At 38.5% G+C, this 17818-nt stretch overlaps 1 protein-coding gene across 3 annotated transcripts in view; it reads left to right on the top strand.

Annotated features, from left to right (window-relative positions):
• LOC102923679 (solute carrier family 22 member 19-like) overlaps positions 1 to 17252 on the top strand; it is a 63094-nt gene extending 45842 nt beyond the window's left edge. For all 3 annotated transcript variants that reach the window (XM_076558902.1, XM_042260251.2, XM_006995160.4), the window contains 4 exons: positions 5811 to 6025; positions 7336 to 7444; positions 9689 to 9892; positions 11164 to 17252. In XM_076558902.1, the coding sequence (XP_076415017.1) occupies positions 5811 to 6025; positions 7336 to 7444; positions 9689 to 9892; positions 11164 to 11224 (589 nt within the window). In that variant the 3' untranslated portion in view covers positions 11225 to 17252. The remainder of the gene's footprint in view (positions 1 to 5810; positions 6026 to 7335; positions 7445 to 9688; positions 9893 to 11163) is intronic.
• Positions 17253 to 17818: the final 566 nt, after the last annotated feature.

Here is a 17818-nt window from a genome sequence, read left to right as displayed (position 1 = left end):
TCCCTGTTCCAGCTCAACCATCCCATTCTCTTATGTTCTCCTCCCCTATCCCCTACCCTCCATTGCCCACCCCTCATCCCCAGTTTACTTATGGAGATCTCATCTAGTTCCGCTTCCCAGGGTGATCCATGTGTCCCTCTTTGGGTCTTCCTTGTTAGCTACCAGCTTGCTTCTTAAGTTCATTTGACTGCAAAGACTTTTCCCAGCCCTTTACTCTGAGGTAGTGTCTGTCTTTGAAGTTGAGGTGAGTTTCTTGTATGCAGCAGAAGAATGGATTCTGTTTTCATATTCATTCTGTTAGCCTGTGTCTTTTTATAGGTGAATTGAGACCATTGATATTAAGGGATTTGAATGATAAGTGATTGTTAATTCCTGTTATTTTTTTGGTGGTAGTGTGTGTGTGTTTCTCTTCTTTGGAATTTCCTGTTGTGGGATTATTTATTTTCTGTGTTTTGTTTGTTTTTTTTTTTTTGGTTTTTCGAGACAGGGTTTCTCTGTGTAGCTTTGCGCCTTTCCTGGAACTCACTTGGTAGCCCAGGCTGGCCTCGAACTCACAGAGATCCGCCTGCCTCTGCCTCCCAAGTGCTGGGATTAAAGGCATGCACCACCACCACCCGGCATATTGTCTGCGTTTTCATGGGTACCTTTAACTTCCTTTGGTTGGATTTTTTCTTCTAGTGCTTTCTGTATGGCTGGATTTGTGGAGAGATATGGTTTGTATCTGGTTTTATCATGGAATATTTTGTTTACTCTGTCTATGTTGATTGCTGGGTATAATAGTCTGGGTTGGCATTCATGATCTCTTAGTATCTGCATAACATCTGTCCAGGACCTTCTGGCTTTTAGAGTCTTCATTGAGAAGTCAGGTGTTATTCTGATGGGTCTGCCTTTATATGTTACTTGACCTTTTTCCTTTGCAGCTCTTAATATTTTTTCTTTATTCTGTATGTTTAGTGGTTTGATTATTATGTGGCAAGGGGACTTTTTTTTTTTTTTTTGGATCCAGTCTATTTGGTGTTCTATAACCCTCCTGTATTTTTATAGGTATTTCCTTCTTTAGGTTGAGAAAGTTTTCTTCTATGATTTTGTTGAATATATTTTCTGTGCCTTTGAGTTTATTCTTCTCTTTCTAATATCCCTATTATTCTTAGGTTTGGTCTTTTCATGTTGTCCCAGATTTCCTGGATGTTTTGTGTTATGGCTTTTTTGGATTTAGTGTTTTCTTTGACTGACAAATCTATTTCCTCTACCCTATCTTCAATGCCAGAGATTCTCTCTTCCATCTCTTGTATTCTGTTGGTTATGCTTGCATCTGTAGTTCCTGCTTATTTACTCAGATTTTCTATTTCCAGCATTCCCTCAGTTTGTGTCTTCTTCCTTGTTTGTATTTCAATTTTCAGGTCTTGAACTGTTTCCTTCACCTGTTTAATTGATTTTTCTTGGCTTTCTTTAAGGGATTTGTTGATTTCTTCCAATTTTTTGTTTGTCTTTTCCTCAATTTCTTTAAGGGAATTTTTCTTTTCTTTTCATTTTTCTTTATTAAGAAATTTTCTACTCACTCTACATAACACCTACAGATCCCATCTCCTCCCTTCTCCTATCCCCAGCTCTTCCTCCCAAGCCACCCCACATCCCCACATCCCCCAAATCAAGGTCTCCCATGGGGAGTCAGCAGAGTAAGGGAATTTTTCATTTCTTCTTTAAAGGCCTGTGTCATCTTCTTAATGTCATATTTAAAGTAATTTTCTTCTGCCTTTTCTATGTTGGTATGCTCAGGTCTTGCTGATATAGAACCACTAGGTGCTGGTGGTGCCATATTGCTCTTCATGTTGTTGAATGTATTCTTGCACTGGCATCTACCTGTCTCTTCCTCCAATTGGTGCCAATGGTGTCTGTGTCTCATGGAGCTACTCTTGGTCCAACTGGAGCTCTTGGTCCAATCAGAGCTGGTGGAGTCTGTGTCTCAAGGAGCAGCTGGGGTCTTGGAGGATGGGTGGGTAGGGGGGTGGATTGGGGCTTGTAGGTAACAGGGTCCAGTGTGGGGGTGGTGGTCAGACCTGCCTGCAGGAGTCCTGCCTGCTGGCCTGCAACTAGGGCTGCAATGGGTGGGATATGGGGACCATTGTTGTGCCCCTGGGCCTAAAGCCTAGAGGTTGGGGTGATCAGCTAGGAGAACAAAGACTCACCTCTTGGTTCAATTGGAGCTAGTGGAGTCTGTGCCTGAGGGAGGATTGGTGTTTTGGGAGTGTGGATTGGGGCTTGTAGGTTACAGGGTCCAGTGGGGAATGGTGGGAATTGGGCCTGCCTGTAAGAGTGCTGGCCTGTAACTGGTTGTGTCCTTGGACCTAAAGACTAGAGGCTGGGGTGATGGCTAGGAAAACAAAGACTCAACTCTTGGTCAAATTAGAGCTGGCAGAGTCTGTGTCTTAGGGAGCAGCTGTGGTCTCAGAGGATAGGTGAGTTTGGGGCATGGATTGAGGCTTGTAGGTTACAGGGTCTGGTGGGGGATGGTGGTAGTTGGGCCTGTCTTCAACTGGTTGTGCCCACTACCCATGCATTTCTAACAGAATACTTCTTGCAATCCTGAGAAAAGTTTCAAAACCCTCAATGCCATAGCACATTGCTAGAATAGACAATAAGGAGCAGAGCCATTACCATGAAAACACAAGGATCCAAGGTCTCAGGACCAGAAGGAGGGGGCACAGTGCCTAGTGCAACAAACTCTGAGACAGTTTTTGTTTTTTTGGTCAGCAGACTTGGCAAGCAAAGAATTGGAGATGAATTTCTAAATGGTCTTATTAAATAAAAAACATCGAGCCAGATATAGGGGTGAAAGCCTTAGAGAGATCAGGGAAATAGGGAAAGTCACAGCTAACCTTACCTCACCAACTCTGCAGCTTCCAAATGGGAGTTACTTCCTGTCTACCCATGCCCATATGCCTTGCTGTTCTGCCATCTGATTTGCTCTCTCTGTTCAGGTACATCACTTCCTCTTCCGGCCCAGCTCTGTCAGTTCCTGTCCATCTGTACAGACCTCCAGACTTCCATGGTTAACTAGTGTTAGAATTTAAGGCTTGTGCTACCACACCTGGCTCTGTTTCCAGTGTGGCCTTGAACACACAGAGATCCTGCCTGCTAAGTGATAGGATTAAAGGTGTGTGCTAACATTGCATGACTTCTGTGTTATGGCTGGCTTTTTCCTCTGATCTTCAGGCAAGCTTTATTTATTAAAGCACAAATAAAATATCACCACATTTCAGCACAAATAAAATATTACCACAAAGAATTGGTAGGCTTTTCTTAGAATGTTTTGTGTTAGTAACCTTGGTAAGACACCTGTAACTCTGACCCGGTGCATATCTGTAAAGTTTTAAGCTTATGATCTATTTACATAGGCCTTTAGTCCAGTTTGAACTTACTCTGAAGTAAAAATGAGCTAAGTGTGTGCAGTTTGTGTTAGACTGAGGAGAGATTATTATTTTCTGTGTTAGTCTGAGCAAAAGGAACAAAGCAGTCTACAGTCTCATGGGACAATGGATCTGGCTATGAAGCACATCCTAGTATATTTTCTATATATCAAGATTATACAGCTAAAGAAAAGTCATTTTCCTGACCACACACAGATATATGTGCTCATAAGATTGAGATGTAATCATGAGATTAGATATACACATTACATAAAGATGGATGGTAATGGGGAGATATCATAGCTGCAATTGCACAAGAAATCTGCAACAAGAAACAGTCAATTCATTCAAAAGGAAATAATTCCAAAATACCTGTATTTTGGTTTAATCCTGCATCAGAATCCTTGACTCTGGTGCGTTGGCCTTTTCAGGATAGCCGGATTTCTCACTGCATAATCCTGCAGGCTGCAATAGCTCATGATAATGGCTCCTGACATTTTTTGTTTTACATACCATTCCCAGTTACCCTTCTCTCCCCTTCTCTCACTCCCCATTCCCCCACCCCACTCTTCATTCACTCCTTAGAGTGGGTAAGGCCTCCCTTGAGTAGTCAACAAAATTTGGCATACCAAGTTGAGGCAGGGCCTAGCCCCTTCTCCCTGCAAGATTAAGATTTTATAATTTTATCCCTGTTAAGTTTGAACTTAAGTCTTTGCCAACTATGTTCAATACCAGGCCTCCAAGAGATTTTAGACAAGGAACAATATATTTTAATGATAAGGTTTATGAATTTCTGAGGTCTACTCAGGCTAACACAAACTGACTAAAAGATACATGTCTAGCCACTCATGTGTTAGTGTGTTAGGCTTTAGCTATTTGGATAAATAGTTTTGTTTTGTTTTCAAGGTAGGGTTTCATCATGTGGCCCTAGATGTCCTGGAACTCACTCTGTAGACCAGGCTGGCTTTGAACTCACAGAGATCTGCCTGTCTGCCTTCTGAGTGCTGGGATTAAAGGTGTGCACCACTAGTGCCCAGTTTATTTGAATAAATTGAGTCATACAAGAAACTGTGATATTTTATAAAATTACACTATACAAATATCAGGAAAATGAGTTTTTTTTAAATGAGGCACTTTTTTTTATTTTATAAAATGTACTTTTATAAAGTCTCACAGATTTTCTAGTTTGCAGTAAACATAAGGTAGTAAGGCCTAATTAAACCCCTGAGTCTGAAGCGGGAAGGAGATTTGAGAAGGCAGGCAGGAGGAGCGGCAACAGCGGCCTGGGGTGGGAGGATCCTATGGTTGACAAGATGATGGAGAGCTGAGGATGGGGTGGCAGAAAAGGAAGCCCACTATCAGGGCGAAAAGTAGATAGAAAATGGTTAGGAAAAGTCTTTCCTTCCAAGTCCAGATACTGGGAACTATAAGTAGAAGATCTGTTAGAAGGAGGAGACCAATGGCATATATACGTGCAAGGAGAGGGTGCAGAACATAAGGATGCAGAGGAAGGGAACAGCGAGCCTGTAGGGTGGGGTGGGGAAAGTGCCCCTGGATGGAAACTCAGTCCAGAGGTGGTCCCTAAGTGAACTGAGGTTTGTCAAGTGAATTCGCAGATTTCAAGAGATGGTTGTCCCCAACCAAGTGAAGTGTGCTGAGGAGAGTGTGAGAGACTGCCTGATGTACAGCAAGACTTTTGTAGCAGGCTTCAGTGAGTGTGAGAGAAAAGTCTGAAACTGAGAGAAGGGCTCTTGCTCTAGTCTGTGAGAAGAGATGGGCGGGGCTTCAGGAGAAATGGTGAGAGAGAATCTGGAGTCAAATATAATACATGACGGAGGCAAATGAGCTCTACCATGGAAGTGCCCAGCTGGTAGTTCTTGGTTTGGTTAAAGGAGGGACTGGTTCTCCAAAGGTGGACACAGGTATCTCTCCCGGGTTTTGGCACCAAATATAAGCACACGCAACAAGAAACAACCAAACACAGTCATTGTGAGTACCTAGAAAGAACTATTTAACTTAAAAAAGCATCAAACTGCTTCAGACAGCAGAGGACAGGAGTAGTTGCAGAAGCTTGTGGGTTTGTTTGTTTGTTTGTTTGTTTTGTAGATGGCAGGGGGTACTGCTCAGAAGATGGAACAGTCAGGTGGTTAAAATGGGAACTCTGTCAGACAGATGAGATGCTGACAGTTGCAGTCAGGAGCGTTCAGTCAGACTTTCAGGGCTTTGGAAATGCTTTAGGTTTCTGTTTTCTAGCAATCCCAGCTAAGGTAGAAGTTGAGTCATACCATCAGCACTGCCACACTGGGGACCTAACCCAGCTGTAACTTTATGTTTTAACAACTAAAACTGACTGCTTTGACATCAAGTCCAAACTCATGATGCAACTTTCTTTGTTCTTTACAGATTTCTGACATGGATATCTGTGTTTGGCCTGCTGATCAACTTCCAGCACCTGAGGACTAATGTCTTCCTATTGCAGTGTCTTCTTGGTGTAATCACCATTCCAGCCAATTTACTTGGAATTTTTTTACTGAATCACATGGGCCGTAGAATGAGTCAACTGTTTACCATATCCTTGCTTGGAATTTCCATTTTGGCCATAATATTTGTGCCTCAAGGTGAGGAAAGAACACAGGGTGAGCAAAGATTATCTTTTTCACTTTCCTCAGGACTTTTAGGCCCACCTATGAAATCAGAACAAAATACATTCCAATAATTTCTCCCAGGAAAGACTCCAAAGCTACACAGAGAAATCCTGTCTCAAAAAACAAACAAACAAACAAACAAACAAACAAACAGAAAAATAATTTCTTGTGACCCGTCTGGGCATTTAGGGCACAATAGTTAGTCACATTTGGTTCTAGTAGATGAATGTTTATTATATTCAAGATGCACATGAAAACTGGCCAATCATTTCCAAGTTCTGTTAGTCCATACAGGACCTTATAATCTGATTTAAAATGACCACAACATACTGTTTCTTCCTCTGTATAGCTCTGTCTCATTACTTCAGCTTCAGTAACAATTAATTTTCTGAACTCTGTATAGAGTTAGAACTTACAAACTTCATAATATGAGATCACAAATACAACCCTCATTTGGAAAGTTATATCAAGAAAATAAACATCACTTGTATTGAAATACATGAAAGTATGAATGGATTAAGCATTAAGACTGTTAAAACTGACTCCACTGAATTAAATGGACTTAAGTAATAAATAGGTGGTACACAGGTGGTCATAACTCTTGAATTCAGGAATACTATAATTTTTTTTTGCCTCACCTGAAGGCTCAATACAAAGTTTGAATATTACATTAAATTGAATTGAGTAGAAAATGACTTTATAAAACTTTCCTTGAGTGGTTTCCAAAATCTGACATTTTTTCCGTAGCAGCAGTCCTTATTCTTGAGTCTTGAAACATTACTTCAAACCAAACCAATCTCCATCTTGCACACCACAATAGGACTTCTGTCTTTTCATGACACAATTCTACAGTATTTCACATTAATTGTGGATTTAAATTTCCTGAGAATCTGAATGAGTGTATAGTCCTTAGTTATTTCTCCATGATATTCCTACACTCTGCATGAGAAATTGCTGAAACACTGGATAGAGAAGATGAAAGTAAAATCCTCTGAACTCACCCAGCTTTCTACTTTTTAAGCAAATATCAAGATATTTAAGGCACATGAATCCAAATTTTGGAAGCTTTGCTTCTCCATAAACCAATATATGCAGATAGGTTACCTTCTTCAATTTATTAGCCAGTGAGGGAATTCTGCTAATAAATTTTGCTATACATTTTCTCTACATTATATTTTACACTTTTACTCATCCCCAGTAAGAATGTTTTCCATTTGGGATTTGGGGAGTACAAATTTCCACAGCTCAGATTTCATGACGGTCCTTGGTCTTCTTCTCTCTAGAAATGCAGATCCTGCGTATGGTTTTGGCAACTTTGGGAGGAGCATTTTCTTTTGTCTCTGTTGGCAATACTCTTGTGCATGCAAATGAGTTACTTCCCACCACAATCAGGTACAAGACTCGCGGTTCATTGTCAGGGTCAGAACAAACTTTTCTATTCTCAAATATTTTTGACATTTACTTTTAATTAATTAATTAATTAATTATTTTTAGTGTGTGTGCATGTGTGTGTATGATAGGTGTTTATGCAGGTATGTGCTTTCTACCATGTGTCCATAGAGGTCAGAAGATAACTTTCAGGAGTTGATTCTCTTCTGGTCTCAGGGACTGAAACTGAGTCATCAGGTTTGATGGCACTTTTTCTTGCTGAGTCATCTTGTTGGCTTAGCTTATTTACTCTCATTGACTGGATAGTTATCTAAAACAATTGATTGTGACAGTAACAACAAAGTGTGTCCAAAGTTTCCTCAAAGTCACCTTTTTGTTAGTTGCTGTTAAGGCTATTAATGTACCACTAATTAAATCTAAGATAAAACTTGGAACCCAGAAAAGGCAAAATCATGAGAAATAATCTACTGTAGCAGGAATCTTTTTTTTTTTTTTTTTTTTTAACATGATGACATATTTACTAAAATATACTATAAATAGTATGACTACAGCATTATTTATACATTCTAACATTCTATGTTAGGCAATAGGATCTAACTGAGTGACTTGTAACTTTTAAGGCATCAGTGCATCGAGGGCAAAGCTACATAAAATAAATATGAGAAGAAGAAAGCATTAGCTTATCCTTGGTACAAGGGATTACTGCATACTGCATCCGTTGGCCACGTTCACAAAGCAGGTCATAAATCATACACCCTCTTGTGAAAATGTTACAGCATCATAATATCAGGTGGCAGAAAAGGTTTCACGTGTATATTTGACCTTCGACAACGGCAACAGAGGCAGCTTTTTCAGAGCCATGATTCCCCTGTTAAAGCCATTGCTGTTGATCCAACTGAAGAGTACTTTGTTACAGGATCTGCAGAAGGCAATATAAAGATTTGGAGTCTTTCTACCTTTAGTCTTCTCCATACTTTTATCAACGAACATGCTCGGCAGTCTATTTTTAGAAATATTGGAACTGGAGTCATGCAAATTGAGACAGGACCAGCAAATCACATTTTCTCTTGTGGAGCTGATGGAACAATGAAAATGAGGATACTACCGGATCAGTTTAGCCCTTTAAACGAGGTGTTAAAGAATGATGTAGCAGGAATCTTAAAGGTTCTTATTAATAAAATCAAACCTGAGGCCAGTTATTGGGGTCAATGCTGGTAGATCAGAGAGACAGAACAAGCCACAGCTATCTCACCTCGCCAGTTCCTCAGCTGGTCCTGTTTCCTCAGACTGGAAGCTTCTGTGTCCTCATCCAGAATGAATCTCAGCTGTACTGTGTTGCTCCATAGCCTGAAAGCTTAACCAGGCCAAATGCTTAACCAGCCAAATGCTTCTAGTTTCTGGTCCTCACGCCTTATATATCTTTCTGCTTTCTACTACCACTCCCTGGGATTAAAGGCTGGCTTTCTGGGATTAAAGGTGTGTGTCACCATGCTTGGCTTTTTCCAATGTGGCCTTGAACTCACAGAGATCCAGAGGGATTTCTATCTCTGGAATGCTAGGATTAAAGGTGTGAGTGCCACCATTTTCTAGCCTTTGTATCTAGTGGCTGTCTGTTCTCTGACCCCAGATAAGTTTATTAGAGTACACAATATTTTGGGGAACACAATACCACCACAATCTACTTTATTTTTTACTTTTTAAAAATTAGTTTTAAAAAGTTAGCATGTAGAATAATAGGCTTATTATACATTTTCACATATATTCTGTTTTGGTTGCTCTGTTACTTTGATCCCTCAAATCCCCTTCTGCTAGTTACCTCCGTCCTTCTAATTGCCAGTCTCCTCCTTCCATGTCACATGTGCACCATTAACCTCTTTCTCACTTAAGATATTGTCTTTTTCCCCCATTGTCTCCATTCTAGTTTTCTAGCTTTACCCACACTTCTACCCCATGTACACATAGAAGCTAAAATCTATGGATTATCTAGGATCAGCACAGTGGAGAAAACATGTAGTATTTATTCCTCTGGGTATGAGTTTGTAAGTGATAAATGAGTGTTTTAATACTGTGATCTTGAGAAAAGACACTATCAAATGAAACAGAAATGGGAAAAACAAGAGCAAAAATTATCAACATTCTTATGCCTAAATATACTGCTGATTTTCATAAATAATGCAGGATTCTAAGTCACAAATTTCAAATGTGCATCCTCATGCAGTTATTTCTGCATTCTATTTTGTGCTCAAGGGCAACTGCTTTAGGAATCATTGGGATTTCTGGAAGTATTGGGGCATCCTTGTCTCCTTTGTTTATGATCCTCAAGACATACTTTGACTCCTTACCTTGGATCATCTATGGGGTCCTCCCCATCCTTGGTAGTCTTGTTGTCCTTCTTCTTCCTGAGACCAAGAATCAGCCTCTGCCTGACTCCATACAAGATGTGGAAAATGAGTGAGTAAACCCCTGCTCCTTATGGGACTTGTGTGTTAATGGTCTGTTATGAGGAAGGTGAAACAGCCTTGTCTCCCAAAGTACTCTGTGCCAGGTGGCCTGATAACTAGGTAGGTTTTTTTTTGTTGTTTACTCATGGAAATTGTGTTTGGAATAGAACCATTTGCATATCCTTTCATACAATGGTTTCAGATGTGTCTGGAAAGTCTCTATATAACAAAGACCAGCTCTACCTAGATTGTATTGGGAGATTTAGAGATAAACAGGACAAGAGTATGTGTCTTTTGTCCTCTCTGACCTTGTGTGAAACACATATCCTTGATGATATTTCACAAGCATGCTCAAATACAAATGTTATTTCATCCCTCAAACCTAGTAAGTGCTGGTAAGCTGTCTGAAACTGACAGTATCTATATGCTTGAGTGTGCAATGGTCACTGAATAACTTAAAGGAAATTAGATATAGGTCTAAAGACCTGCCACAGATGACACATATCTGAGAGAAGGACTCTTGTTTTTGCTATGAGATTCAGATTATCTTTTTCACTAGGAATGAAAGAGTTCATGACAGAGAAGAAGGGAATGGTCAATAAAGGGGTCATAGAATGTGAAGAAATGGGCAAGATTTCAAAACTTTTGGTGCATTTCCATTGCCTTTTCCCCCTAAATCTCCTTGGAGAATATCATGATAACCAAGGAAGAAAGTGTTCAAGTTTGCTTCTGTTGCAGTGATAAAACACTGACCAAATGCAACTTAAGGAGAAAAGGATTTATTTTTAGTTTATAGATTAGAGTTCATCACTGAAGGAAGTCAAGACAAGAACTTGAAGAAGAAAGTAATCAAGGAATGTTACTTACTAGTTTGCTTCCTCTGGCTTGCTCAGCTACCTTTCATATAGAGCTTAGGCTATCTGCCTAAGGATAATACCACCTACAGCAGCTAGACCCTCTTACATTAATCAGCAACCAAGAAAATGCTCCAAAGACATGCCACAGTCTTAATCTGATGAATCAATTCCTCAACCAAAGTTTTCTCTTCTCAGGCATGTCAAGTTGACAACCAAGGTTAGCTATCACACAGAGAGGTTACCAGGGTAGTTGGCCTTTTATGTCACAAGATGTACTCAAGTCATTTGGCAAAAGTAATGGATGTTTTCAAAGCAGTTTGGTGAAGGATGAGTTTGCTTTAAAGAGTACTGGGGATGCCATTTCTCTCTGTGTCCTCTCAGTTTCACTGTTATATATTTTTGATGTTTGCTGTATGTGTTACAGAGGGAGAATCTTCAGACAAGTAAAGCAAAAAGATACTTTCATCAAAGTGACACAGTTTTAAGGAACTCCAAGAATGGAATCTGATCAAGAAGCAAGATAAGAAAAATATCACTGATGTTTATGATAATCCAAGATCACTCTGAATATAGCAAACATTTTCAGTAAATAACAATATAGTAGATAATTTGTATTAAAATTAAAATTGCCATACTCGATTGATACATATATTATCCAAAAACAAAATTAAAGGAAATCATAACAGTGAAATAAACCTTCAGAGATATTTCTATGATAACAGAAACCTATGAAGTTTCCAATAGGATGCGATGAACCTTCCTCCCACTGTTGCGACATAATGCCTGGGAAAATTAAAGATGGATGATTTATTGTAGAATTATCATCAATTTCAGCCCATGGCCACTTGGGTCTATTATTTCAAGGTTTGTGGAAGACAGTACATGATGGCAGAAGAGTGTGCTGGGGGAAAGCTGCTCACTTCATGGTTTCAGGATGGCAGACATAGAGAGGGAGAGAGAGAGAAGGAGAGATAGAGATAGAGATAGAGAGAGGGAGAGAGAGAGAGAGAGAGAGAGAGAGAGAGAGAGAGAAAGAGAGAGAAAGAGAGATAGAGAAAAGAGAAAAGAAAGGAGAGAGGATGAGGGGTGGAGGGAGAAAAGAAGAGAGGAGAGGGAGTAAGGAAATGAAGAAAAGGAGGAAGACTAAGAGAAGAAGAAAAGAGAAATAAGGTAAGATGAAGAACAAAATAAATAAAGCTTTCAAAGGCATGTTCCACTAGCACTTCTCCTGGTCCTACTTGCAATAGTTTTAAATTTCTTTTCAATAGTATCACCAGTGGGAACATACCCTTCAACAAATGAAACTTTAAGAGATGCTCTAGATCCAGACTATAACAAGAAGACTGATTAAGTTTAAAAACACGCTTTTTTTCTATAGTTTATAGAAAAAAAATTGGTGGAGTAATAATTAACAACATCATACTTTTGAAAATAAAACCTGAAAGATATTTCAAATTTGTCTAAATATTAAGAATTATTTGTGAGTCTGCCTTCATTTGCAGTGAGAAAGTATATTAGATAAAATATTATATATAACAATAAAGGCAATATACAACAAATCTACAGCCAAAATCATACTAATTATCAATTTAGCTAAACTTTAAGCATCTGCACTAAAATCATGGACAAAGCAAGCTTAGCTTGCATAATAAAACAAGAGAAGTAAATAAAGGAAGAAACAGAAAAGGAAGAACTCAGAGTATTTGTAGATTGTGTGATTATATAATAAAAGACTCTAATGTCCACACCAGAAATCTAAAGCTTATAAACATTCATCAAAGTAACAGAATACAAAATAATCACTAGCCCTCATATATCAATGACAAACATTTTGAGAAAGAAATGAGGAAAGTAATCACATTTACAATAGCCTTAAGAATCTTGAAATAAATATAAACAAGGAAGTGAAAGACTTGTATGATAAAAACATTTAAGGCATTGGAGAAAGATCTTGAAGATATCAGAAGATGAAAAGAATTGCCATGTTCATTGATTGGTAGGATTAACACTGTAAAAATGGACACCCTACCAGAGGAAATACGCAGATTCAATTCAATCCCCACCAAAATTCCAACACAATTTTTTCCATAGAAATTACAAAATGGAATTAAAATTCAAATGGGAACACAAATGACCCAGGGTTACCAAAACAATTCTGAACAATCAAAATGCCACTGGAGGTATAACCATTCTTGGTTTCAAGTTATAACATAAAGTTATAGTAACAAAGCAATGTGATATTCTCATAAAAACAGATACACAGACCAATGGCATGGTATTTAGGACCCACATTAAGCCCACACTCCTAAGGCTACTGATTTTTCACAAAGATGCCCAAAATACACATTGGAGAAAAGACATTTTATTTTCAACAAATGTTGCTGGCAAAACTGGAGAGATACAAGTAGAAGCATAAAACTAGATCCTTATACCTCACTTTGCGTAAAACTTAACTCCAAATGGATCAAGGACCTCAACATCTGATATCATGAATCTTTTTAAAGGAGAAAGTAGGCAATGTGCTTGAACTCATTTATGCAAGAAAGGGCTTTCTGAACAGAACCCCGTTAGCACAGGCATTAAGATCAACAATTGACAAATGGGACCTCACGAAACTAAACATTTTTTGTACAGCAAAGAACACCATTATTTGAGTGAAATGTCATCCTACAAATGGGAAAGATAATCTTTACCAGCTGTCTTAGGGTTTCTATTGCTGTAAAGAGACACTATGACCATGGCAACTCTTACAAAGGAAAACATTTAATTGGCTTACAGTTCAGAGGTTTAGTTCATTGTCATCATGGCAGGAAGCATGGCGGCATGCAGGCAGAAATGGTGCTGGAGAAGTAGCTGAGAGTTCTACATTCAGATCCAAAGGCATCAGGAACAGAGATTGACAGTAGATCTGGCTTGAGCATTTGAAACCTCAAAGTCTGCCCTTGTAGATGAATTTATAAATGGTCTTATAAAATAAAAAATATGGAGCCAAATACAGAGGTGAAAGCCTTAGAGATCAGGGAAATAGTGATAGCCACCAACCTTACCTCACCAGTTCTGCATCTCCCAAAAAGTGAGCTACTTCCTATCTACCCACACCTTTATTGCCTTGCTGTTCTGCCTTCTCATTGGCTCTTAGCTCAGCTACCTCACTTCCTTGTCACTGCCTATCTGTACAGACCTCCAGGTCTCTATGGTTGGTACTGGGATTAAAGGCATGTGTCACAATGCTTGGCTGTTTACTAGCATGTCCTTGAAAACACAGACTGCCTGTCAAGTGATTGGATTAAGGGCATGTGCTACCCCTGCCTGACTTGTGTTAATGGCTTGCTATTTCCTCTGACCTCCAGGCAAACTTCACTTATTAACATATAAATAAAATATCACCACATTTCAGCACAAATAAAATATCACATTTCCTCTTTTTTGTCTAATGAAAATAAAAAATAAAGAAGTTATAACTAATGTAAGAAAAACTATATACAATAAGAACATAACTATATACAATATATACAAGCAATAAATACATCAACAATGTCTAGTCCATTTGCATTTGACAAATTCAGAGAAAATATTCCATTATCTATCCTGTTTTGGTAAGTCCAAAATGTATCTGATTCACTTTCTATCCTAATTTATATTACTAACAGAGAACTATCATATAATGTCTTTCAAATTTATACACTTTACACCTCTTAGTGAATTTATTTTCTGAAATTTCTTAACAAGGAAAATTGTTACTACAACTATCTAATCTTCGACTCCCTCAGAGACCCAAGAAGGAAATAATATTACCTAGTAATGGCTTCATCTCCTTTACTAAATGCCAGTCTAACATTGAGAGGCCATACTCTGTCAGCCTAGTTACTCCTTCAAGAACAACTGCTTCAGCTATGGTTCCACTGCACACCAGAAGCCATTGGTCCACTGCCTGTTCATCTGCCTTCAAAGAAAGGGGCACTGTACCTTTTCCATTGGCCACTTCAGTGATGGTGCCATATTGTCCTGGCCTCAGAGGATACTTGTTGCTAAAGCTGTAACCACATTTGTCTTGGCAAGGATCAGTAGTCCTTTGTTTTGTGTCCTGTTTGTCCATTTTGGATAGCATACTGTCAGCAGTTGAGTGAGGGCACTTTGTTGACCAGTGGCTAACTTTTGCCACAATGAAAGTTAACTCCACATGCAGTTTCTTCAGTGCCCATATCTTCTCTGAAGTAGTGTGGTACTGCCAGGAGGCGGCATGTCTCATAGTCATAAAAAAAGAAAAAAATTCTAAGTTATTAAAACATTTTAAATGCTATATTCTGTAGATCTCTGAAGGGTTTGAAGATGACCTATCTATCTAAAATATATCTCTGCTTAACCTTGAAAACATACCTAATATGACTGCAAGTTCGATTGTAATGTCTAACTACTAACTTTCATTTCTTTATATCCTAATAGTTGGTAATAATAACATTCAAGGATTAGCAAATTGCATTACATTGTTAAATGAACTGTATAAATACAATATCCTGAACAAGATCAGAAATAAACTGTGGTATTGTATTCCCCTAAATATTGTGCATGCTAATAAACTTATCTGGGGTCAGAGACAGAACAGCCACAATATTAAACATAAAGGATAGGCAGTGGTAGCACACACCTTTAATCCTAAGCATTCCAGAGGCAGAAATCCATGTGTTCAAGGATACAGCTAGGCATGGTGACTCATCACACCTTTAATCCCAGAAAGCAAGCCTTTAATCCCAGGGAGTGGTGGTAGAAAGCAGAAAGGTATATAAGGTGTGAGGACCAGAAATTGTCAAGTTCCAGGAGAGGTAGCTATATCATTTGTTGTCCAGTCTCTGCATAATGCCAAAGTGCAGGGCTTATCTCAAGTCTTTGTTTGAGTAGTCTGTGAAGCTGGATCATCTCATCTAGCCATCTTGAAATTGTTCTGAGCAGTTTGTTGTCCAAAGCTTTGGGTGAAGTTTGTCAGCCAGTTTTAATTTTTAATTGAACTGGGACTACAAAAAGACAATTTGTGTTAAGTGTCTGTAGAGAAGAGCAGAAACACACATTTAGAAAGACTTAAGAAATTTTATATGTGATATACCAATAGGCCAATTTACTCTTTTTCTTGGAACATTTCTTCTAGGTGATTTGTCCTTTTTCTTCAGATATCTCATTTGTCCAGTGTTCTTCAGATTCCTTAGCCTTCATTCTGAAAGATAAAAACAAAAACCTTTCCCCAAACCTAATTTTGGGGAGGTTCCCTTTTGACAAGTAATATCTGATTAAATGAAAAACATTTGTTAGTGGTATAAGTTAGTTTAAATTGGATGGTCATGCTGGTTGATGAACTATCATCTTTTCTAATTAAGAGGTCTCTCTTGTTCAAATCGAACCTTTATAAATTTTGATGGTATCCACAGCTTATCTTCTCCTGTAGAAACAAAAGCAAAACTTTGTCCCCAACATAACACATATTCTGGTTTCCATTCTGAGGTCAGCACATCTTTAAAGTATATAGGCTGATTTAATTCTGTAGTTTTTTCTATTATCTAATGACTCTCTGCAGCTGTTGTTCCTTTCTCATTAGCATTGAGAAAATTCAAAGTTAATAGAGCATTATGTAATCTACTTCTGGGGTTTTTGTAACCCCTTTCAGTTTATTTCAGCACAAATAAAACATCACCACATGCCCTGGTGTCACACTTCCTCCAACAATGCCACATCTACTTCAACAAAGCTCACCTCCTAATAGTGCCACTTCATTTAGGGCCATTTTCATTCAAACCACTATAATAGCTATTTATCTGATGGAGGGTTAATCTCTAGAATATATAGATAACTCAAAAAATTAAACATCAGGGGAAAAAGCAGGGTCTGGAGAGATGGCTCAGCAGTTAAGAGTACTTGTTGCTCTTGCAGGGGACCCAGGCTCAGTTACCAGTACTGGAAACCATTTATAACTCTAGTTCCAGAGGGTCTAATGCCTTATTCTGACTTCCAAGGGCATCAGGCACACATGTGGTACACATATATACATGCAGTAAAACACTCATACACATAAATTTAAAATAAAATATAATAAACAAACAAATTAAAAAATGAGGCATGCATTTTAACATCAAACACATAGGCAGAATGATCCAAGAATAAAAGCAAATTCTTCCCAAAATAGAGAATTAACAACTTTACACCAAAAATATTTAGATAGTAGGACTTACAGAAACAGAGACTTGGGGAATAGTAAAGTAAACACTTGGAGAATAGGAAAGAGAAGGAGAGAAAAGCAAAGAATCTTACAGTTTTAAATACAGAAAACAAAAGCAGCAACAAGTTGGGTGGTGGTGGTGCACTCCTTTAATCCCAGCACTCAGGAGTCAGAGGTGGATCTCTGTGAGTTTGAGGCCAGCCTGGTCTACAGAGCAAGTTCCAGGACAGTCAAGGCTACACAGAGAAACTATGTCTTGAAAAAACAAACAAACAAACAAACAAACAAACAAATGAAGGAAGAAAGAAAGAGTAAGGAAGAAAGAAAGAAATGCAGAAAAACTAGATCTCCCTACCCGATCTAGAGCTGGAGATAGAATCCAGGACCTGGCTCATGTGAGGTGAATGCTTTCCCACTGAGCCATGTCCCAGAAAAACTAGATACTTTAACTTTGTTAAAGTGCATTGTATACCAGTGTAAGTTCTGGGCACATATTTGTTAGGTGATTGACGCACACTGAAAAGTATAAAATTAAACAGAATTTAAAATGTTAAAAAAAATGGGGCATAGAATTAACAGAGTATTGTAGATGGAAGTTTTCCTGTGTCCCACAGCTGTTTGTTCCCAAATAAACACACAGAGGCCTATATTAATTACAAGCTGTTTGGTTTATGGCTCAGGCTTATTGCTATCTATCTCTAACATCTTAAATTAACCCATTTCTATTAATCTATATTTGTCCAGGTGGCTGTGGTGTTACCAGTCTGCTGGCAAGTTGTTCCTTGGGTGACAGACTGGCATCTCTCTGACTCCACCTTTCTTTTTGTTTTTGTTTTTTTTTGGAGTTAACTTTCTTTTCTTTTTTTTTTATTATTTT

Source organism: Peromyscus maniculatus, chromosome 1 (genome assembly GCF_049852395.1).
Source record: "Peromyscus maniculatus bairdii isolate BWxNUB_F1_BW_parent chromosome 1, HU_Pman_BW_mat_3.1, whole genome shotgun sequence".
In the NCBI taxonomy this organism is placed as follows: domain Eukaryota; kingdom Metazoa; phylum Chordata; class Mammalia; order Rodentia; family Cricetidae; genus Peromyscus; species Peromyscus maniculatus.
This window is presented reverse-complemented; position numbering and strand designations above follow the sequence as displayed.